We start from the raw sequence: 24,373 nt of genomic DNA, 5'->3' as shown, positions 1-24,373 counted from the left end.
GTTCTGTTGATTCTTTCTATGGTCCTTTTTGTTTCTACTTGGTTGATTTCAGCTCTGAGTTTGATTATTTCCTGCCTTCTACTCCTCCTGGGTGTATTTGCTTCTTTTTGTTCTAGAGCTTTTAGGTGTGCTGTAAAGCTGCTGACATATGCTCTTTCCTGTTTCTTTCTGCAGGCACTCAGCGCTATGAGTTTTCCTCTTAGCACAGCTTTCATTGTGTCCCATAAGTTTGAGTATGTTGTATCTTCATTTTCATTAAATTCTAAAAAGTTTTTAATTTCTTTCTTTATTTCTTCCTTGACCAGGTTATCATTGAGTAGAGCATTGTTCAATTTCCACGTATATGTGGGCATTCTTCCCTTATTGTTATTGAAGACCAGTTTTAGGCCGTGGTGGTCCGATAGCACGCATGGGATTATTTCTATCTTTCTGTACCTGTTGAGGCCCGTTTTTTGACCAATTATATGGTCAATTTTGGAGAAAGTACCATGAGGAGCTGAGAAGAAGGTATATCCTTTTGCTTTAGGATAGAATGTTCTATAAATATCCGTTAAGTCCATTTGGCTCATGACTTCTCTTAGTCTGTCGACATCACTGTTTAATTTCTGTTTCCATGATCTGTCCATTGATGAGAGTGGGGTGTTGAAATCTCCCACTATTATTGTGTGAGGTGCAATGTGTGTTTTGAGCTTTAGTAAGGTTTCTTTTACGTATGTAGGTGCCCTTGTATTTGGGGCATAGATATTTAGGATTGAGAGTTCATCTTGGTGGATTTTTCCTTTGATGAATATGAAGTGTCCTTCCTTATCTTTTTTGATGCCTTTTAGTTGGAAATTGATTTTATTTGATATTAGAATGGCTACTCCAGCTTGCTTCTTCTGACCATTTGCTTGGAAAGTTGTTTTCCAGCCTTTCACTCTGAGGTAGTGTCTGTCTTTGTCTCTGAGGTGTGTTTCCTGTAGGCAGCAGAATGCAGGGTCCTCGTTGCGTATCCAATTTGTTAATCTATTTCTTTTTATTGGGGAGTTGAGGCCATTGATATTGAGAGATATTAAGGAATAGTGATTATTGTTTCCCTTTATATTCATATTTGGATGTGAGGTTATGTTTGTGTGCTTTCATTCTCTTTGTTTTGTTGCCAAGACGATTAGTTTCTTGCTTCTTCTAGGGTATAGCTTGCCTCCTTATGTTGGGCTTTACCATTTATTATCCTTTGTAGTGCTGGATTTGTAGAAAGATCTTGTGTAAATTTGGTTTTGTCATGGAATATCTTGGTTTCTCCATCAATGTTAATTGAGAGTTTTGCAGGATACAGTAACCTGGGCTGGCATTTGTGTTCTCTTAGGGTCTGTATGACATCAGTCCAGGATCTTCTGGCCTTCATAGTTTCTGGCGAGAAGTCTGGTGTGATTCTGATAGGTCTCCCTTTATATGTTACTTGACCTTTTTCCCTTACTGCTTTTAATATTCTTTCTTTATTTTGTGCGTTTGGTGTTTTGACAATTATGTGACGGGAGGTGTTTCTTTTCTGGTCCAATCTATTTGGAGTTCTGTAGGCTTCTTGTATGTCTATGGGTATCTCTTTTTTTAGGTTAGGGAAGTTTTCTTCTATGATTTTGTTGAAGATATTTACTGGTCCTTTGAGCTGGGAGTCTTCACTCTCTTCTATACCTATTATCCTTAGGTTTGATCTTCTCATTGAGTCCTGGATTTCCTGTATGTTTTGGACCAGTAGCTTTTTCCGCTTTACATTATCTTTGACAGTTGAGTCAATGATTTCTATGGAATCTTCTGCTCCTGAGATTCTCTCTTCCATCTCTTGTATTCTGTTGGTGAAGCTTGTATCTACAGCTCCTTGTCTCTTCTTTTGGTTTTCTATATCCAGGGTTGTTTCCATGTGTTCTTTCTTGATTGCTTCTATTTCCATTTTTAATTCCTTCAACTGTTTGATTGTGTTTTCCTGGAATTCTTTCAGGGATTTTTGCGATTCCTCTCTGTAGGCTTCTACTTGTTTATTAATGTTTTCCTGTGTTTCCCTAATTGTGTTCATGTCTTTCTTGAAGTCCTCCAGCATCATGATCAAATATGATTTTGAAACTAGATCTTGCTTTTCTGGTGTGTTTGGATATTCCATGTTTGTTTTGGTGGGAGAATTGGGCTCCGATGATGGCATGTAGTCTTGGTTTCTGTTGCTTGGGTTCCTGCGCTTGCCTCTCGCCATCAGATTATCTCTAGTGTTATTTTGTTCTGCTATTTCTGACAGTGGCTAGACTGTCCTATAAGCCTGTGTGTCAGGAGTGCTGTAGACCTGTTTTCCTCTCTTTCAGTCAGTTATGGGGACAGTGTGTTCTGCTTTCGGGCATGTAGTTTTTCCTCTCTACAGGTCTTCAGCTGTTCCTGTGGGCCTGTGTCTTGAGTTCACCAGGCAGCTTTCTTGCAGCAGAAAATTTGGTCTTACCTGTGGTCCCGAGGCTCAGGTTCGCTCGTGGGGTGCTGCCCAGGGGCTCTCTGCAGCGGCAGCAACCAGGAAGACCTGTGCCGCCCCTTCCGGGAGCTTCAGTGCACCAGGGTTCCAGATGGTCTTTGGCTTTTTCCTCTGGCGTCCGAGATGTGTGTGCAGGGAGCAGTCTCTTCTGGTTTCCCAGGCTTGTCTGCCTCTCTGAAGGTTTAGCTCTCCCTCCCACGGGATTTGGGTGCAGAGAACTGTTTATCCGGTCTGTTTCTTTCAGGTTCCGGCGGTGTCTCAGGCAGGTGTCCTGCCGCTCCTGGGCCCTCCCCCACGGGAGCCCAGAGGCCTTATACAGTTTCCTCTTGGGCCAGGGATGTGGGCAGGGGTGAGCAGTGTTGGTGGTCTCTTCCGCTCTGCAGCCTCAGGAGTGCCCAGCTGACCAGGCGGTTGGATCTCTCTCTCACCGGGTCTGGGAGCAGAGAGCTGCTGCGGGCCGGGATCTCTTATGTACATTTCAAGTGTTATTCCCTTTCCCGGTTTCCGGGCAAACATCCCCCTCCCCCCTCCCCTTCCTTATGGGTGTCCCCCTCCCAACCCTCCCCCCATTGCCGCCCTCCCCCCATAGTCTAGTTCACTGGGGGTTCAGTCTTAGCAGGACCCAGGGCTTCCCCTTCCACTGGTGCTCTTACTAGGATATTCATTGCTACCTATGGGGTCAGAGTCCAGGGTCAGTCCATGTATAGTATTTAGGTAGTGGCTTAGTCCCTGGAAGCTCTGGTTGCTTGACATTGTTGTACTTTTGGGGTCTCGAGCCCCTTCAAGCTCTTCCAGTTCTTTCTCTGATTCCTTCAACGGGGGACCTATTCTCAGTTCAGTGGTTTGCTGCTGGCATTCGCCTCTGTATTTGCTGTATTCTGGCTGTGTCTCTCAGGAGCGATCTACATCCGGCTCCTGTCGGTCTGCACTTCTTTGCTTCATCCATCTTGTCTAATTGGGTGGCTGTATATGTATGGGCCACCTGTGGGGCAGGCTCTGAATGGGTGTTCCTTCAGTCTCTGTTTTAATCTTTGCCTCTCCCTTCCCTGCCAAGGGTATTCTTTTTCCTCATTTAAAGAAGGAGTGAAGCATTCACATTTTGATCATCCGTTTTGAGTTTCGTTTGTTCTAGGGATCTAGGGTAATTCAAGCATTTGGGCTAATAGCCACTTATCAATGAGTGCATACCATGTATGTCTTTCTGTGATTGGGTTAGCTCACTCAGGATGATATTTTCCAGTTCCAACCATTTGCCTACGAATTTCATAAACTCATTATTTTTGATAGCTGAGTAATATTCCATTGTGTAGATGTACCACATTTTCTGTATCCATTCCTCTGTTGAAGGGCATCTGGGTTCTTTCCATTTTCTGGCTATTATAAATAAGGCTCCAATGAACATAGTGGAGCACGTGTCTCTTTTATATGTTGAGGCATCTTTTGGGTATATGCCCAAGAGAGGTATAGCTGGATCCTCAGGCAGTTCAATGTCCAATTTTCTGAGGAACCTCCAGACTGATTTCCAGAATGGTTGTACCAGTCTGCAATCCCACCAACAATGGAGGAGTGTTCCTCTTTCTCCACATCCTCGCCAGCATCTGCTGTCACCTGAGTTTTTTTTTTTTTATTTAATAATATTTTTTCTATTTTTTTTGGGTGTTCCCCTCCCAACCCTCCCCCCATTGCCGCCCTCCCCCCACCAGTCAAGTTCACTGGGGGTTCAGTCTTAGCAGGACCCAGGGCTTCCCCTTCCACTGGTGCTCTTACTAGGATATGCATTGCTACCTATGAGGTCAGAGTCCAGGTTCAGTCCATGTATAGTCTTTGGGTAGGGCTTAGTCCCTGGAAGCTCTGGTTGCTTGGCATTGTTGTACATATGGAGTCTCGAGCCCCTTCAAGCTCTTCCAGTTCTTTCTCTGATTCCTTCAACGGGGGTCCTATTCTCAGTTCAGTGGTTTGCTGCTGGCATTCACCTCTGTATTTGCTGTATTCTGGCTGTGTCTCTCAGGAGCGATCTACATCCGGCTCCTGTCGGTCTGCACTTCTTTGCTTCATCCATCTTGTCTAATTGGATGGCTATATATGTATGGGCCACATGTGGGGCAGACTCTGAATGGGTGTTCCTTCAGTCTCTGTTTTAATCTTTGCCTCTCTCTTCCCTGCCACGGGTATTCTTGTTCCCCTTTTAAAGAAGGAGTGAAGCATTCACATTTTGATCATCCGTCTAGAAAGGATCTTTGAAACAGAGCTTCTGAAAGGTCATATATATGCACAGGGACGGTATACCAAAGGAAATTGTTGATAATCAGTTCTTCATGGAAGATTTCACTATTGTAAAAGAAGACAGGATAAAGTGTATGGGTCATCATGCTAAGGGTGAAGGTTTGCTTGCATTCACAACCTGAGCAGAGGTATTTATACTCCGCCGCTTAGTACGGGATTCATGATACGACTACTTCCGATGAAGAACTTTCAGGGGTCAAGCCTTCCCAGCAATTTACTAAGAAACATCCTACTCAAACTACTAATTTAGCTTTCCAAATCTTAAGGCGATCCGCAGTGGTTGGCCAGAATGATTGTACAATGTAAGCATGAGGGTATTCATAGAAACAAATTCGGAGGGCTAGAAAGCATCGTGCCTCGTTCATTCCATCAAAAGAGAACTACATCTGTTTTATTAAAAACGGTCATAATGATTTTGAAATGCTTGCTTTGTTTGATCCCAAAGGAGAGGGAAACGGACATTTATTAGAATATTCAGAGCAAGCTCAGGATGTGCTCAAAGCTACCTTCTGCCTTCAAAATTACACCATTGAAGTCCGATAAAACAACTGCTTTCAAAACAAAACATTCCCGGTTGTTTTCAGCTCTTTATCTTGGAAGCATAAATCCCCCTACTCTCTGTTCTCAACTTGCCTGACTTGGGGAATCTTCTGATGGGCACATTTTCCAGCTTGTATAAAACTGCAATTGGAGCCTTGCAAACCTTCTTCAGTTTCTCTAGTGTCTTGTTTCCCATTACGTTACCACATTAATAATAGCGCTCATCTTCAATGCGGTAATATCTGTATTTACTGCATCCTACGGTGTGCAACTTGTTTTCGGCTCCTTTTAAGCCAACCCCCTTTTCATTGATATTTCATAATTCCTACAGACGGCCGTGACTTAAAATAGTTTTCCGTTTGCCATCGTTTCCGGGTCCCAGTGGGGATTGTAGTTCTAGAGTATGGTCTGGAAAATACAACTCCTCTGAATAACCCACTTCCAATCCACTTAACCACACTCTGCTGGGCTAGTAACCCCACAGCGGGATGGGAAATGGGTGGTCTCGAGGGAGCACTCATGCGCACTTGAAGCATTCTGAGACGGTTCCCAGGCATTGGAGTCCTGCTCCAGCTCTGTGGTGTGGTGGTTCTTCCCTTCCTGAGAAACAGACTGTGTTTGCAGCTCCTTGAGCTTCCTCTCTGTGTCTCGTTAGTGAAAGCTAATACGTGGTGCTTTGGTTACATTTCTTTTTAGAACTTTGAGTCTCCTGTGGATTTTATTTGGATCTGTGTCATGCGAAGAGGCACCTTTATAAATCTCTCGTGTGAGTGGGTTCACATGGGTCTATGGCCTTTGGAGTCCAGCAGAGGGTGCCAGATCCCACAGAGCTTAAGTTACTGGTGATTGTGAGCCATGCAGTGTGGGTGCCAGGAACTAAACGCAGCACTCCTGCAGGAGCCGAATGCACTCTCTAGGACGAGGCCATTTCTCCACCCGACAAATCATTTTGGATAAGCAACTCATCCTGGGCTGTCAGGGAAGCTGTATTCAAATCATACTTTTACAACAGTAACCTTAAACCAATCAGGAAATGTGAGGTTTTATGAAGACATAACAAATGGCTTTACGTTTGTAATCTTGGCTTCATCTTTGGACCTTGTGTTCTCAGTGGTACCCTTTTTTTGGCCTCACCTCAGAAGGTGTTGATTTTAGCATTATTTAGTAATTTGGAATGTGGAAATTCTTCATAATTCCATACAGCCCATCCTGGCTCTTTTGTCTTTGGCAGTCTTTTGCATCCCTCCTTTCTCATATCAGTTTTGTTTCTGGCCACAATGTAACAATATATACCCCCCCCCTAATCTCTTTGATGGATGTGAATCTGGGAGCAAGCATCGCCTTCAGAGCCCCATGCTTCTTGCTTTTCTAGTGCACGTTGCTCATGCTCTCAAATTAGCCTTAGATTTCTCATTATTAGTAATTTTAAACTAGGTCCACAAGTAGTCTAATTGTCTAGTTAAACGAGCAGTTATATAAGAACTATTCAGGGAGGATCGCTTAGCTCACTGATTTTCTTACTCTATTTATTGAAGACAGTTTCAATCCTCAATTACACACACACACACACAGACACAAACAAAGAGACAGACAGACACACACACACATACTCACATACACATGTATAAAAATGAATGAAAAATAATTGATTCAGATTTATTATGGTTGATACTAATACTTTTAAATCTTTAAACACTTATCTTTATTTTGTTATGTTTATGACTGTTTGCCTGTATATACATTTATGTATACCACCTGTGTGTCTGGCACCCACTGAGGCCGTAAGAGAGCATTGGATCTCACGGAACTGTAGTTAAGTATGATTGTAAATCACCATGTAAGCCCGGGGACCAAACTCAGGTCCTTCGTGTGAGCAGCAAGTGCTCTTAACCGTTGAGTTCTCTCTCCAGTTGACGGTAAATATTTTCCAACAATTTAAAACTGCTGTTTCCTCAAAAGTAAAACTATCAAATATATGGTAAATATTTGAATACTTTGTCTAAATATATCATTTCAACCTGCTTTAGACACAGGTAGGAGTTGGAGAAACTTCGGAGGCATTATGTAAGAACAACATTTCCCCAGCGAATCAGATAGGAGTCAGCATCAAAAGTCTGGCGTCTGAACCCTCCCCAACGAAACCTGTACAAGACCCAAACACAAGTGGCCTGAAAAGTTATGAGCAACAGTGTATAGAAGAATTAAGGCTTAGCAATGCATTGTTATATGAACGATACAAGTAAGTGAAACAAAACAGTGGCAGAAAACGGAGCAATCTTGGGTTTTGTCTAAGATGAAACTTTAGTGAACTAGTCCTGAGATTAACGGGTGCAAAAGCAAGCTAGCTAATATACTTCTGGGAAATGTTAGATGATACAACACTCACCTTCGAAGCATTGTTCTGGCACAGACTGAATCCCCTTTGCTTGATTCGATGGGATTTTCTCCATTATCGTCCTCCCATAGTTGTTATATCAGTTTGTTTGTCAGCTTGCCAAGAAATAGGAGCAGTGAAATCCTGGGTGCTGTTTGGAAAATTCTGACTAAACCCTAAGAGTCTGGGTGCCGTTTGGAGGGTTGTAATGGAACCAGTGATGGTTTGTATATGCTTGGCCCAGGGAGTGGCACTATTAGGAGGCGTGGCCTTGTTGGAATAGGTGTGTCACTGTGGGCGTGGGCTTAAGACCCTCACCTTAGCTGCCTGGAAGTCAGTCTTCCACTAACCCGCCTTCAGATGGAGATGTAGGACTCTCAGCTGTGCCTGTATCATGCCTGCCTAGATGTTGCCCTGCTCCCACCTTGGTGGTGACAGACTGAATCTGTGAACCTGTAAACCACCCCAATTAAATGTTGTTCTTGCTAAGACTTGCCTTGGTCATGGTGTCTGTTCACAGCAGTAAAACCCTAGCTAAGACAGAACCCTAGGTACTAACTACATACCTTTCTCACACAAAGTCTTCAGCTTCTAAACTAGCTTTCCTTGACTGGTCCCTGTGGTGTGACTACTAATTTTACTTGCATTCTTTACAAATGTTGAAACCAAAGGCTTGGAGATATCCTGGAGGGGATTTTCTTTTAACCTCTTTTATTCTAAATACAAGTATTCAAAAATGTTATTTTATTAATTGTATATGCTGAGGGGTAAAATATAATATTTAATAAGGCTATATTAGTGAACTTGCCATTATAACCATACATGTTAACATATTCATAATCTCTCAAGTAGGGTCCTCCCAGAGGGCAGCATTTATTTTTAACCTGTGAAGCCATATACATGTTTTCGATTCCCTTGCCTCTATTTCCAATCTTATTTGGTGTACTTGTTACCTCAATATTTGCTTAGAAACGCATGTAATCCTTTGGAATGACTTGAAACCTATAATTATGTGCACACTGGGTATCCTCTTAGCATGCTTTTTTAGTATTAAGACTCCGTTTAATGGGGGAAATTCCGTGTATTCTTACAGTGCCTTTAAGATCAAGAAGACATTTATTGACAGATGGGATACTTAGAGCTTATGCCCTTTCAGTCTCCACAGGAATAGGAGGCTAGAGGAATCCCGCACAAAAGTTCACATCACAGTGGAGCAGGGCACATCTCCTCTGAACACATCAGAAACAAGGTTTGCTCTCAAAAGCCCTCGTGTGGCATGCACTTGCCCTCACCGATGTGTCTTCCCAAGTGACGCTGTGGTTCTCCCAAGAAACCCAAGGTCTTCTAACTACTGCTCACAAAGCTACCCTCGGAAGGTTTGTTGTATTGTCATTTCCTGTTTCCTGATTTGTGATGGAATCCTTGTTTTTAATTTTGGGTACCACCAAAGTGGTGCAATATAGGTTGACTATGATAGAAGACAAAATGTTCATTTTTTTAAAAATAGTGTCAAGAGTCTGTCTTTTCCCATTAGATTACATAGCTGCAACTGATCATTGAGGTTTTACATGTTGAAGAGAGCGTCCTGCCTAGTTTCAAAGTGGACGTGAACGTGGGTAGACTGAGGCATTCAAGGAAGCTTCTGGATGGTTACAGCAGTTGTGTGTTTCCCCTGCGGATTCCCAGATCTGGGCATTTACCACAAGTGAATTAGGAGCACCCAACACTTCACCACCATGGGTGTTGATAATTTAAAGTAACTTTGAATTAATTCTTTTAATGCATGGACTAAATGAAACAAAATCAAAATCAACTCTTAGAAGTAGACTTTCCCATCTTATTAAACGGGAAGATATCCTTAATTGTGATCTAACCTAAAGCATGTTTGTATCGATATTTAAAAAATATATTTATGGCACCACAGTTCTTGTTAGTATTCAAATAATTATAAATAGTACAAATAAGAACGTGCTTGCATTTTAAACGTGGAGGTCACCCAGGCCTCTGTCTTTCACCCTCATTTGAATGACCGGTGACAAAGATGACAATGATACAAATAGCCTTTGAATAAAAGCAGCTATCATTAAAAAACTACCCATAGTCTCTGTGTCCAAGTTGTTATGCAAAACTGGACACTGCCCCACCACTACCTCATTCACCAACACTATGGTTGTGTTCATCCCAATGGTCTTCTCCTGAGAATCTAAGAATGGCTTCTGCAAGGCAGAATGGGTAAATGCAAAGTTCAACTATATCTGTCTGACCCATGAAAAATAACAATACCCACATCAACGAAATATACATGTACTCTGGGTAGCTTTTATTGGACATCATTTTTATTAAAACAGAGTTTCAGCTGATGCCCACTGGCTTACAGCTTTGATGGGGTTTTTAGCATGATCTTAATGTGCAAGAAAGGCATTCAAGCTCATGTCTAATGATACCTCACGTATTTTATGTTCTTCAGACAACAAATTTCAGACTCTGTAGACAACATTGCAGTTAAACACCTTAAAAGGAAACAAATGCAATAATTGCCTAACTATACAAACTATAAGAACTTAGGTAGCTGATTTTGAATTATCTCATTAGCTAGGTAGCATATTTTAAATGCTTATGTAAATTAAAAAATCATTTTGCATGTATGGGTGCGTTCCTATATGTATGTATAAGTACCGCACCATGCATGCCCGAGAGCCTTGGAGGCCAGAAGAAGGTGTGTTCCCTGGAACAGGAATTAGGCACAGCTGAGAACTAGCTTGTGGGCGGCAGAGCATTGAGACTGGGCCCTTTGCAAAGGCAACACATGCTCTAAAGGATGTGGATACGTGCATAACAATTTTATTTGATTGTAAAAGTGTAAAGTCCCATGTGAAGGTCCACAGTTGTAGAATGGCTGTTTTAACTGTATTAACTGAGATGAATAGTAGATTTTGGGACTGACTAATTTCACTCTGTATTTACTCGAAAGTTCTTTATAATAAAGTTTTAGTGAAACTGATTAAGTAGGTGGCTAGAGAGATGGCTCAGTAGTTAAGACCACTGGCTGCTTCTCTGAAGGGCTCAGGTTCGATTCCCAGCACCCACATGGTGGCACACAAGCGTCTTTAAATACAGTCTCTGTGGATCTGATACCCTTTTCTGGTCTTTGTGGGAACCGCACACATGTGGTGCCCAGATACATGTGCAGGCAAAACAACCATACACAGAAATAAATACACTTGAAAAATAACCCAGCAGGTAACTAAGCAGAACAATCAGTTTGCATCTTCCTCTGGTTGAGATTATCATGTTTATTAGATGTTTCCTAGCACACTGATAATGAACTAATGAGATGATGGTTTCAAGAAAGAAGAGTCTCCAGATTTTAAAGCTGTTTTCTATGCTTTCTCAAAGAAGGAAGATGAGGAAAAATCAGTCAAAGAACTTACAAAATTAAAACAGTCTTTAGAGTATAAGTTGTATCACCATAAGAAGAAAAACAATGAAATGGAGAAGGAGATCATTGGGTAAGATCTTAGTGCTTCAAGTGTTGCCAATATGAATTCAATATGAATGCATATTAGTTATAATATTAGCGATATATTTAATAAAACCTAACTACAAATTTAAAAGAGTGGTAGTTGGGCCTGCAAGATGGCTCCATGTGTATAGAGGGGTAGAGGGGTGCACTGCCAACCACGAGAAGCTGAGTTAGATCCTGAGACCTACATGGTAAAAAGGAGAGAAGTGCATGCGTGCACACACACACATGCACACATGCACACATGCACACACACATGCACACACACATGCACACATGCACACATGCACACACACATGCACACACACATGCACACATGCACACACACATGCACACACATGCACACATGCACACACACACATGCACACACACACACACACGCGCACATGCACACGAATATGAGGTTGGAACAACAGCAAAATAACTGCATCTTAAGATGCTTTTCAGACCGACACACAGCCTGACCTTCTTTACTTTCCTTGCTGAGCAGAATCTCATTATGTAGCCCATGATCTTCTCCCATGGTTCTCCTTCCCCAGCTTCCAAAATGTGCCAATCTCATATTTGAACCATCGCACTGATGGTTCACCTGGATGCTTGTAGAATGTGAAAATATTTTGAAACACAATATTCTCCAACCTTTTGTAAATTAGCACAGTACCATCTTTGGTGTGTGATGTCACCCCTCTCTAATTTCTTGACAACGATGTTTTATTTCTCACAATAATTTTTATCTTTCTTCTCATATGCAATTTCACCCAACACTAAAAAGTTTAATATATAAAACCTTTCTGATCACCTTTAGTTATATAATTATCTGGAAACAGTTCATATTTCCTTTTTGTTATAAAATACACCATGTGGTAAACTCTTTTGTCATGGGTGTCCCCCATGTCCCCAAGGGATACATATGCTATGCTATTCAATTTCACACAAACACACACACACACACACACACACACACACACACACACACACACACACACAGAGTAACAGAGTAATAAATGAATACTTTTTAAAAAAGTATACTTTTTATCTGTTTAAGATAATACTAAGCCGATGTTTTGTATACATATATGGAAACGGACAGTAGTATTTTTAAGCCCTGTAAATAGTTATAAAGTCAATTATATTCTGCATATATTACTTGTCTTCATATCTTTTCCTAAGATAATTATATAAAATGCTTTAAAGAAAAGTTGGATTAAAATTAGATCATAATTTATAGATACATTTATTTCATATGATTATAACATGCTTAAACAAGAAGTGTTTGATGTTGGAATATGTTATTTTTTACATTCTTGCAGAATTAAGAAAATTTTGAAAATGACAAAAACTGGGCATGAAATTGGAGAATGTACTTCTCATGGGCATTCAAGAACTGGGAAGTTTTGAGACACTAAGTAAGTTTACATACCAAAGTTCATTCATACATTTGTTTGCTTTTTCATTCATTTGTTCATTTTTTCTTCGTTTGTTTCTTCATTCCTCTCTTCCTCTCCCCCTCTTTCTTTTCTTTCTTTCTTTTCTTTCTTTCTGAGAAAATGCAATTCTCTCAGTACTTTGAGCAATGAAATGATTATTGTAAAACCATTGAGGAATGAGTGTATGGGCAAAACTTATCTTTTCTATTAAGATTGTCTGCTGTTGACCTCCTTATGTCCTGAAACTTTACTGAGGGACAGGACCCCAAGACACGAAAATAAAGTCTGTATTTTTTTCCTCGAGAAATGGTTTGTCTGTGTAGCCCCGGCTGGCCTGGGGCTCACTCTGTAGATGAGGCTGGCCTCAGACTCAGAGATCTGTCTGCTTCTGCTTCCCGAGTGCTGGGATTAAAGGCATATGCCACCACCACCCAGCTCTAAAGTCAGTATTTTATAATAGATTTTTTGAGCTACAATGAACACCCTTTGAATTCAGCTTTAGAACATTGCTGTCTCTCTAAACAGAAGCTTCCTACTTGGTAGCCATCTCATACCCCCTTTCTTACCCAGCCTTGGGAAATTACACTTTTTCTCTGTAGACTTACCTATCCTGGACATTTCAAAGGAACGGACTCTTACATTACGCGGTCAGGTCTCTTGGGTCAGGTCTCTTGTCTGACTGGCTTCTTTCAAGGTCCCTTCCCATGGCAGTGGCTTCAGCACTTGAGCGTTTCAACCGCCGACTGCGGCTCTGTACGGAAGCCCGCCATGTACTGTGTTTATTCCCTGCATCAGGCGTTCTGCCCCGGAGTACATTTACATGCTTGTGGGCGTGTCTGCACGTTTCCCTTTCTCCTGGACAAATACTGATGGGTGAAGTTGTCCATGTCCTTTTCTATAGGCTGCGGTCCAAAACCATGGCCCAGATTTTGGGTGGGTCTTCCTACCTCAAGTGATCCAACCAAGAAAATCCTCCACAAATTGTGTCCGGCTGCCTGGCTTTTGTTCGGTTTCAGATGTAGTCAATTTGACAACCAAGATTTTCCATCATACAAAGCAAGTGCTTTTCTTCCTAGCCCAAGGTTACACATCATTTTCTTTTCATATAGTATTTGTAGAGAGGCCACTTTTTTCTTTTCTTTTTCTTTTTTTTTCTTTTTTCTTTTTCTTTTTTTCGGAGCTGGGGACCGAACCCAGGGCCTTGCGCTTGCTAGGCAAGCGCTCTACCACTGAGCTAAATCCCCAACCCCGAGAGGCCACTTTTTTTCCTTTGTATATGACCTTTTAGTTCTCTCAGTGCCATTTTTATAGTAAAATAATATTTTTTCAGAACTTGCCAAAGATGTTTATTAGACACTTGAATAATAACAAAAGATGTGAAACCTCACCCTAAATAGATGATAGTTTTTTTTGTTGAACAAATTCTGTTATGACCATGTTCTTGCTACAATCGATAGCCAAAATTATTGACTAACCCCCTTTCCTGTGTATTACATTTAATTCTTATTTTTAAAGGCCAGGAAGTTAATCTCAGAAAGCATAACGTACCTGTATGAACAGTGCCACCTTTCCAAGCTTCATGCCACCCTGAACTTCAGGACAGAGCCTTATTGGGGAAGAAAGTCTTTGTAAATGTGATTTCTTTTTTTAAACACGACTCCAGCCAGTGCTGAGGCTAAAGTAGGGTGCTTTTTTTTTTTTTTCAGTCTGCTTTTATATCAATCTAGGTATATTCAAAGAATATTGTCAGTTCTCAGATCAAAGACAAAGTGATCAAGCAGGGCAAAGAACAAAAAGATCATACAGTAATCAAACAAAGGAATAAACAAAGTCCCTGGAGTCCCTGGTTCTGGGGACTTCCCAGGATTACCAAGACAAAAGGGAAGTCACCCATTCCTTGGATTTATTTGCCTTGATCCTTGCATCAGCCCAAATGTGAACATTCTTATTTGATTCTGCTTCCTCCTCAGAGCCCAGTGACAAGTACTTGCCAGAATTTCTATAAGTGGCACCGAAAGCTCTCCACATTTCCCCCTTTTTTTATTTCATAAACAACTCTGAATCTGTCTTAGGTCGTTCTGACAAAAACGTCTTCCTTACCTGTCGTGGAATATTCATTTTCAAAAGCAACTTGTCTTAGGTTGGTAAGGCACACTATAGACACTTACCCATCATTGATTAACAGCCTGTTAAATTAATAACTCTCTCTGGGGCTCCATTTTTAGTTTCAAGCCTTGTATTCTGGCAGCCAACATATTGATGTTGTTAAAGGCAAGTTATCACAGTGGGCAGGAATAGAAGTAGTCCCAGGACAAGATAACATGATCAAGCTATATAAGCCATTCTTGAGGAATGACCAAGGTGGGAATACTGACTTTAAGCCATGAATAATTTTATCAGCAATATCTATGGCATCAAAACTCAGTGGAACAGCATTCTTTAAATTTCTAATCTTGGTGTGCAAAGTTAAAACATGCAGAGAGGTGTTAGAACCATGCCACATACTCTGTAAGTGTCTTTGAATTTTTTTCCAATTATAGTGACTGTCATTGTAAATTTTACAAGTGACACAAACCCACTGGTACATTGCTTAACACTCAAGATAGCTTCTTACTCTTAAACTTTGAACCTCCTCTCCAATAATTTGAATTGTGTCATAAAGAATTTCAATCCGTTGTTCCAAATGCACATATAAATTTTCTTGAATACTCAGAGCATTTGTGACTTTTTTTCTAAATGACTAACAAAAGGAACTGTCTTAACTTCTTGTGTCACAGCAGTTGTAGAAGCAGTGGGCTAACTGTTGATGTAATTAGAGCTGCCATACCAGCAATAATCAAGCCCACTGCCCTCTTGCTTCTGCTTAAAGCCTGACTCACTTCTAGTATCTGCAAGTCTTTTTCAGAATACCAAGGTTCTGTAATACTCACAGGCAATAAAACAAAAACTGGTTGATAGACTGCCATAATGCACATGCCAGATTTCAATACATTAACACAACTAGAAAGTGTACAATCAACATAACTTACATGACACATTGTAGAGGACGCAAAGGTAATTTGAACATGACCAATTAATAAAAGATTAGGAGCCTTGACACATGGGCTAACACTTGTTCAAAATCCAGATCCTGTATTAATTTTATCTACTGCAAATGTAACTTTATACAAGGTGGTTGTCATTTCAGATATGTCTCTGAAAGTATCCAGAAACAGCCTTCCAAATGAAGACTGCCATTTCCCTTTTTCCAGTATTGGATTGATTTCCAGACCAGTCCATGATTGAGTCGGAATAACTTGTCACATTAAAGGAAGGAGAGGAGTCATTATAACCTCTCTATTTGATTAATTTTTTCGAAGGCAGTTTCCACAGTCTCCACATTACCTTTCATATTTGGAGGGTGGGTGTGTGGGACACTTGTAGAAAGTCAGCTCACAGCAAATGTAGGAGAGGGTTGAGTCTCAGCTCTAATAGAAGTATTGGTGTGTCTGTTTCTAAGACAGAATAAAAATTAAGGCACAGTCTAGGCAGAGTCTAGTTCTTTTGAATCTGTGCTGTCATATGTCACTTCGTTCTTCGCTTAAGTTCCCATCTGTTCTTTGACACAGGATCTGATAAGTCTGTGATTTGCTTCACTGTGACCTTCAAACTCATCATGATTCATAGAATCACTGGTAGGTTTTTCTTAACCAGAACAGTGCAGATTAAAATCTGATCTGTCAGCTTTTCTCCTTAACAATAAACCAGCTTACAGAGTTCACAGTTAGATTTCATTTTGACTTGACATCTGATTCTTGTGTCTAACACTGGGGCTAGCCTACTCACAGGACATACCTCAGTCAAAGTTTCATCTCCTTTGTCTTATGTAAATTGAAATGCAAATTTCTGGAATTTATTACTCAACATAGGAATCATGAAGTAAAGAATAGGTTTTTGCAGGGGTGGGGGGATGGGGTACACTATTTACAAATTAGACAGCACTCAAACAATTGATGGAGACAAATTGTCAAAGTTGTATAGGGAGTCAAGATTCCAAGACAAGTTTGTATTGGTGAAGCATCTAAGTGAAAAACAATTGTGATTTAGTTTCTCTATAAACCAGTTTGAAGGAAGGGAGAATAAATTGCATTTGATTTTTTATACAGGAAAGATACTTTAGTTTACTATGACAGCACTCAAAATGATTCCACCTTGATTTCTTTGTTGTTTCACTAAATAAAGAAAATCGAAACCACACTGGTGTGATCGAATAGGCTCACACACAGAGCCGGCTCACTCACGGACAGTTAGCTAGTTGTATTAGATAGAACACATGACTTTTCATTGTAAAACCAGGTATGTGTGTCCAGTTTTTCTTGATGACTATACTTTCAGTCATATGTCTCCTTGTTTCATGTTCTTCCTTATGTCCTAAGGTGAGGGGACATTCTAGAGACACACATGGGTATAAAAATTTGCTGTAGATGGGGAATTTAGTTCACTCCTCAATGACCATACCACCTTCCTTCTCGTCTGCTGTTGTATCTCATTCGCCTTGTCATTAGTAAATCAGTCTCAGTGATTATTTGCCAGCCTCCTTAGTATTATTTCTTATTTCCTATTCAACATAAATCTTTTATTGCCTTTAAAAATATAATCTCAATTGTTCAATTTTACCAATGAAGACTCAGGAACCAGATGCTGGGATGAAAGCCCGCTAGCTCAGAGAGGCAGGGAAAGCACCCAGCTGACCTTCCTCCTCAGCTGACCTTCCAGAAGCAATGAGCCCCTCTCACATCACACACACACACACACACACACACACACACACACACACACACACACACACACACAACCTTTCTTCCAACTGAATGCCCCTCCCTTCTACTGTGCTTTTCTCTATTCATCCTCCTGACTCCCTCCTACTCTGTTTTTTTCTACACTGTGACTAAAAAGTTTTTCCCCCCCAGTAAATAACACAATCTCAGGGGTGACAGTGTGATCAAATATTCTACAACAGCCCCTTTCAAACACTGAAGGGTTAGTGACCCTAGCTACATTTGTTTTCTTCATTGACTTTGTCCTCTGTCCTTTGTCCTTTTTGTAGTCTGAAAATTGGTTCATCCTTATGGTGTCAAACTCAGGAATGGTGCCAAAGGTGACATGGCAGCCATCTCTTAACTGACAAGCAGTGGTTAAAGGGAGCAACCTAAAATGTAGACCTGATCTGAATTTTCAAGTATTTTTTGATTAGCAGAGGTCAGAAGGGCTTTCTGTCTACAAACCTTCTGTACATTGTGTGTTCTGCAGACTGTATTATGTTTTATGGGAGATAATAGTATCTGGGTCCATGAGTCATCTCCCGAACCACATGAACACTGAGCTCAGTCAGACAGGGATAGTTTATTGAGCATTCATCTCAGGACTGATTGATCAGTGCCAAAGACCAGACACAGAAGCTGACTGCAACACCCAGCTAGGATCCTATAAAGTTTATAAACCTAAATCCATGAACATCTGTGCCAAGTTAGTTCAACAGTCAGGATTTAGGGATAGGGGACTTCCTTAGGAGCATATCTTTATTGTACATTTATTCTGCTTTCATTGGTTGAGGTATTCAACTGTGGCAGGGGAGCTTGTCTTGCCTGACATTCATGTCTTAACTTGACAATCCAGATTTCAGTTACCCACATATATGTCTCTTTCTGCCAAGTAGGATGACAGTTCCCAGGGAGGTCTTGAGAACTAAACCCCTACTCAAAATGGAAATCTTATTCTAAATAGGTGCAGGTGTCTCTCTTATGTTGGGGTTCCTCACAGGGGTAGCTAATAAAAGCAAAAACCATAAAAGCTGCTACACAGGTAAGGTTCTGTGTGCTCATTGGGTGGTTGGTTTAGGTTCAAGCTTATTGTAGCTAAACAAAGCTGTTCTAATGAACTTCTATCGTAATTGGTTTCTAAGAGCACAGAACATAACGGAGTCTGCAATTACCTTGGGCATGAAAAAGTTTGTAACAGCAATAACAGCATATGAGAAAGTTTCTTTTTAATATTGGTAATAGCACAAAATGTCAGGCTAGATAGGTAAAGAGTTATCTAGGCTTTAACAATAGTTGTAAAGGAATTGTTACATTGTGCCTCTCTTGCTTTGGATAAAACTGGGGAAATATTCTCTTTCTTGCTTTTATCTGTTTCATAACTGTTCACATTATTCTCTGGAGATGAAGCCTTCATGACATTTTTGTTGGCTACAACTTTGTTAACAAGTTGGTGGCTTCAGTGTACTTGCACAGGTCCCTCCGCTGCTGGCATATTATGCTTGTTAGTGCTTATTGTAAATTTGACAAAGTTGAGGAGAAGGGCCTTTGACAATGTGTATAATATTCACAAGGGCCAAGGAACGTGTATTATGCTTATAATGTGTATTAACTTATTGTTATAATTACAATAACAAATGTGGAAAGGCCTGCGATTGTTGCAATCACCATTCTCTAGACTTAGAGGTCCTGGACTATGTAATTGTAGAGTGGGGCCATGAACCAGCACATATGTGTTGGCTCTTGACAGGCTGTAATATGAGTATCTGCTCAAGTTCCTGCTTTGTGTCAGAATGTTTTATCATAGAGATAGGAAACAAAACTAAGACATCCAACAAGCCTTCCCTGCCTTCGGGGAGGAGGTTAGACTCAGATATATAGTATGTTTCTGATATGTTCACATCCCCTACTTCAGTTATTATGATTTTAATTATATGACCCTCAGCAAAGTGCTTTTAAATTATTTTCTACTTGGGAGGCAAGTGAGAACTAGACATTTAGAATCTTCACGGCTACAGAAACTAGCATAAACGTAAGTCTTCCATGGAGATGCAGAAGGGGAGTGCTATGGACTGATGATGAAGGATTGTGTTTTGAATGCTACCTAGCACATTTCTTCCAGCTCTCCCACAATGAAGTATGAAATACATTCTAGAGATTTTTTCCCTCTCTTGGTAGTTATCTAGACATGGTCAAAATTTGTTGCTCTTCTGGAAAACTTCAGAAGTCTTTGTTCAGTTGGAATCATTCTATGTAAGGCTTCATTTTCTTCCTAAAAATGGAGAAACTATTTCACAGCAGAATTCCTGGTCATCTGGGTTTTTCAGTCTTTCTGTCCTTCCTTCCATAGTGTTCTCTGAGCCTTGGGTACAAGGAGTTGTTTTATAGGTGTATGTACTAGGGCTGGGCTCCACATGACCTATTAATTTCTGCCTTATGGCATATTGTGTTTTTCTGTTTGGTGTCCATTTGCTGCAAAGAGAAGTCTCTTTGTTAAGAGGTGAGAGCTACGTGTAATCTTTGGTATAAAGATACATTTTAGAATGAAGTTAAGAATTATTTTAATCTAGAAACATGGTAGTAGTAGGCTCTTTCCTAAGATCCATGATCTCATTAGCCCTGGATAATTGGCTAGCTTGCTATTACCAGGCATGGTTGACCTCCTTTTGGACATACCTTAAGTTCATTTAGAGAACTGCTAGTCATCAACAACGAGTGTCGCTATTTTTCCTTTAAAGTTATCTCATTGTTGTGGTTCATAGGGACAACAGATGGATATGACTCTTGATTGCTTCCCTTCCTTGGCTGGTTACATAGTAATTTCTGATCCTGTGAAAGTTATATTAGCAGGCTATTTTCAGAGCCGCTTTTAAGGAAACTTCTCACAGGCTTGCTCTTCCTTTATCTGTACTTGCAGATACATCATAGCCCCTTCAACTCCCCAAAATTTGAGGTATTGACATCTGCCAACCCTTGAGTGAAGTCTGGAATTTGAGCAGTTGTACTGGGCTTTTCACAGATTTTCATTGTTTAAGTGAAGATATTTCAAGAGCAGTGAGTTTCTTTGTGGTATTTGGGCCACATGCTTGGTGTAGAAGAATCTACTAGATCTCACTCAATCTCTATTGTAATTTCTTCCCTTCAACCTATTATATATAGTCATCATTAACCTTGTAACTTACACCATGTACCATGTAGGTCTTTCAGCAGCCTGAATGAGCACTCCCCCCCACCCCCCGCCATGTGCATGAGAATTGCACTAAGCTCACACACGGAAAAACTTCCCATATGAGGCTTCGTATCCAAACCTTTTGTGTATGTAATTAGCTTCTTCGGTCCAGTGTGCACAATACACAATTCACTTGCTGCAAGTTTGAAGTGGAACTCTCAGAAGTTCAATCTTCCATAAGCAATTTTTGCTTCTACAAATCTCACAAAAGTTCTCAATCACCTCTAATCATTCATCCCTCAAACATTCTGAGATGCAAGTGCTTGTATCTGAGATTAACTGGTTACACTGCCACACAGTGCCCTGCTCATCTAGAATCTCTTGTTCAGATCAACTGTCTTCCAGTAGAAACCTAAAGACCTGTGAAAGTTTTGACTTCCTGCTGTCACCCAGTGTTCAAGCTCAAAGCAAATCCTGAAGACCAACATATTGTTCATCACAGTTTTACAACAGAAACAACAAATATTACACACACTCATGCACTGTTTGAGGTTCATCTCTTCTTTCTTTTTCTTTTTCTTTTCTTTTTTTTTTTTTTTTTGGACGCATCCCTCACCCGAGTCCCTCCTAGTGCTTGGGCATAGACATACAGCCTTCCAAAGCTCCGAGTATAGAAACCACACTGACCTAACAGGTCCAAGGTGTGTTTGGTCTCATTTACTGTTCTCCTTAACTCTTCCCTGAGTTGGACTCATTAATGCTGATGCTTTAAAAATATTTTCATCTATTTCTCCTAAAAAATGTACTCAACGATCTTAACCCAATAATACACAATTCCTTCACAGTTTTTGTTTCTCTTTTAAATCTGCTTTTCAGAGGTGTTCTTCCATGTTTCTTCTTTTACAGAAATGTGGCTAGACTTTGTCATATGACTTGGTGGGCAAATACAGCATGTTTCCCCCATGGATACAGGACTTAATGTGGCAGTCTTGACATGTTCTAGTTACATCTCCTGGGACCACAGCATCTGCACTGAATGAACATCCATCTAACTTCTCTAACTGCAGTCTTGGAAATTTGGCCTCAGCTGAAGCAACAGCTCCTGGTCCAGGTGCCACCTACCAGCAAAGATGACGAAGCATTGCCCTTAATCATTTTTTTTAATTAAAAATAAATTATTACCTTTTCCTCTTTTCTTTTTGTGTTCTATTTGAGATCAAGATTTTTTTCATCATTTTGTTAGTTTTCATTTTATGCTTTTCTCTTTATTACTCTCAAATCACCTAAGTGATCATAATGCATTTTATTTTCGGTTAACAAAGTCGTGATGAGTTAGCATTTTCACTGTTTCCCAACATGTCCTCAAGGAGAAAAGCAGCCATTAAATCATAATCGCTGCTTTCTACCTCTACTTTCTCTATTACCTTCCTTCCACCAGCACATAGCTTCTTATATCCCTCACCTATGTTTTGCCTCCTATCTTCATGTGACTACTGAAAAGCTCGGAGCCCTACCATCAACCTGACCCATTGTCTAGGACCCTTACATAACCGCCCAGTAACACGTAGAGAATGGTAGGTTCACCTCAGTGTCTGACAAAGACTCAGATCTAAAAGGATCTGTCACTCTAGGATGATTCAGTTGAAAACACCTTTATTTTGATTTTGATTTTGTAGAGGTGACAAGGACTTAGATCCATGCATCAGATTGTTATAACCTGTTTTAGTTACCATTTTTTATTGCTGTAATAAGGTATCTAACAAGAATCAACTGAAAGGATCATTTTTGCTTTCAATTAGGAAGCATGACAGCAGGGGCTTGGGGCAGCTGGCCACATTACCTCCAGGATCAGGAAGCAGAGAGATCAGGAAGTGGAGTTGGATAAGAAATCTTAAGCTTCAGCCCTGGAGAATGATTTCTTCTAGGCCACCCCAAGGCCCACATTAGCTGAGAGCCAAGAATTCAACACATGATCTATGGAGACATTTCACATACAGAATGTCTCAAATGGCTGTTTTTAGAAAGTATATGAGTTAATCACCGAATTTATCATATATCTTTAAAATAATAACCTTCTGTATCCCTTCAGATACTTTAATTTCCTAGCCAGTACAACCTTCTTTAATAGGGGAGAGGCCATCTTTGAGTTCATATGCTCTTATGATCATGTCTGATTATAGCATGGTGAGTTGGATCTCCTATAGAGCACTGTCCTGCACAAGAGAGCTGTGCCTGGAGCATTGATGGTCCACATTATATGCTCTCAGATGACCAAAGCTGAGACTATAACTAGAAGCCAGAGCTGTCATTTCACATATATTTCAATGTTATTTTATTGGCATATCAAACATACAGTATGAAAAAGAAGGGCATTCCAGGTGAAGAGAAACACACATCATCGGAATTAAGGGAATCTTAATGAATTTTAATGCATAACTTCTTGCTTCAGAGATAGAACCTTGAGACAAAATAATTCACCTCAACATTGCATTGAAATATTACTTTCTGGAGATTACATTGGTCCATGTGTTTAGTCAGACAGGACTTTTGCAAGGACCAAGGTTGTAGGCAAGTTGACTGCATATGCTAGCCACAGGCCATGCTACCCAACTTACTACTAGACTCAGTGATGACATCAAACTATCATCATCTGAGTTTAGTAACTAATCCTAACAATAATGACACTGCAGCCAGAGAGTATGAATGCTCGTAGGCTACAAAGTAGGTTCACATTACCTTCTGTGATGTGTTCCAGCCAATGATAAGAAAGCAGAGGTACAATCAGGATTGCTGTTGTCACACTAGACTACAGAAACTTCAAGGGACAAAGGAAGAAGCCAGATGACACCTGAAGCAAGCAGACTCAGAAACAAAAAGGTAAGACAAGCTTGGTGAAAGCAGAGTTAGTCTTCCCAAGAAACCATTGCCAAAGAAGAGAGTAAAATATATTTAGGAGGCATAACAATATGACCCTGCTCCAGGTCCTGTTCTGCAAAGTTAAAGTACATCTGCAGCAGAAAGTCATGCATGATCTATTTTGTTAAATATGACAATTTTGATTTGGAAATGTTATGCAAGAAATTCAAGGTCCACATTGGAAACGATGCATGTGGAGCTAGACAGTCTGGCACAGGCCACACAAGAGTGCACAATTTTCACTATTGTACGTACACAACCAAAAACTTTGGGTGTCTGGTTTAATTAATGAAAATACATTACATAAGTCTTGTCTACACACACAGCCCTATGAGTAAGAGACAGTGAGACAGTGGCAACATAATGGAGGCAACACTGGCACAGGTAAGGAATTAACTCATAATAAACAGAACATTCATGTTCTAAATATAGGCAAAATGAAACACCAGAGACAGGCAGATCATTGGGGCTGTGTTCTATGAAGATCACCTGAGGAGGTACGGTTATCAACTGAGATCTGAAGGATGATATCAACTTGTAAAGCATCTTTTGTCATTCTTGCATAGCTTTATGTTTCTAAGGCACACACACACACACACACACACACCACACACACACACACACACACACACACACACACACACACACACACAGTTTTACAATGTCCACTGTTTGGAAGTAGAGCACTAAATTTGAACAGATATTTTCTTATACATTTGAAATTAATTTTTCCTGGTTTCAATGTATATTAATTTACTGTGTCTAGTGTGAATGCTATGATGTACCTGTGTAGGTAGGTAGGACAGCATATGTGAGGTGCTTCTGTCTTCCAAATCTTAAAATTTTCTCACTTTAAAATC

At 40.4% G+C, this 24,373-nt stretch overlaps 1 protein-coding gene across 19 annotated transcripts in view; it reads left to right on the top strand.

The window, feature by feature from the left end:
• Poteg (POTE ankyrin domain family, member G) overlaps positions 1-21,790 on the top strand; it is a 181,820-nt gene extending 160,030 nt beyond the window's left edge. For 16 of the 19 annotated variants that reach the window (XM_063275599.1, XM_063275616.1, XM_063275615.1 and 13 more), the window contains 5 exons: positions 7,336-7,547; positions 8,839-9,058; positions 11,079-11,191; positions 12,516-12,611; positions 21,504-21,790. In XM_063275599.1, the coding sequence (XP_063131669.1) occupies positions 7,336-7,547; positions 8,839-9,058; positions 11,079-11,191; positions 12,516-12,603 (633 nt within the window). In that variant the 3' untranslated portion in view covers positions 12,604-12,611; positions 21,504-21,790. The remainder of the gene's footprint in view (positions 1-7,335; positions 7,548-8,838; positions 9,059-11,078; positions 11,192-12,515; positions 12,612-21,503) is intronic. The other 3 variants (XM_063275612.1, XM_063275603.1, NM_001401510.1) reach the window with 2 other exon arrangements.
• The last annotated feature ends 2,583 nt before the right edge of the window (positions 21,791-24,373 follow it).

Source organism: Rattus norvegicus, chromosome 16 (assembly GCF_036323735.1).
Source record: "Rattus norvegicus strain BN/NHsdMcwi chromosome 16, GRCr8, whole genome shotgun sequence".
In the NCBI taxonomy this organism is placed as follows: Eukaryota; Metazoa; Chordata; class Mammalia; order Rodentia; family Muridae; genus Rattus; species Rattus norvegicus.
This window is presented reverse-complemented; position numbering and strand designations above follow the sequence as displayed.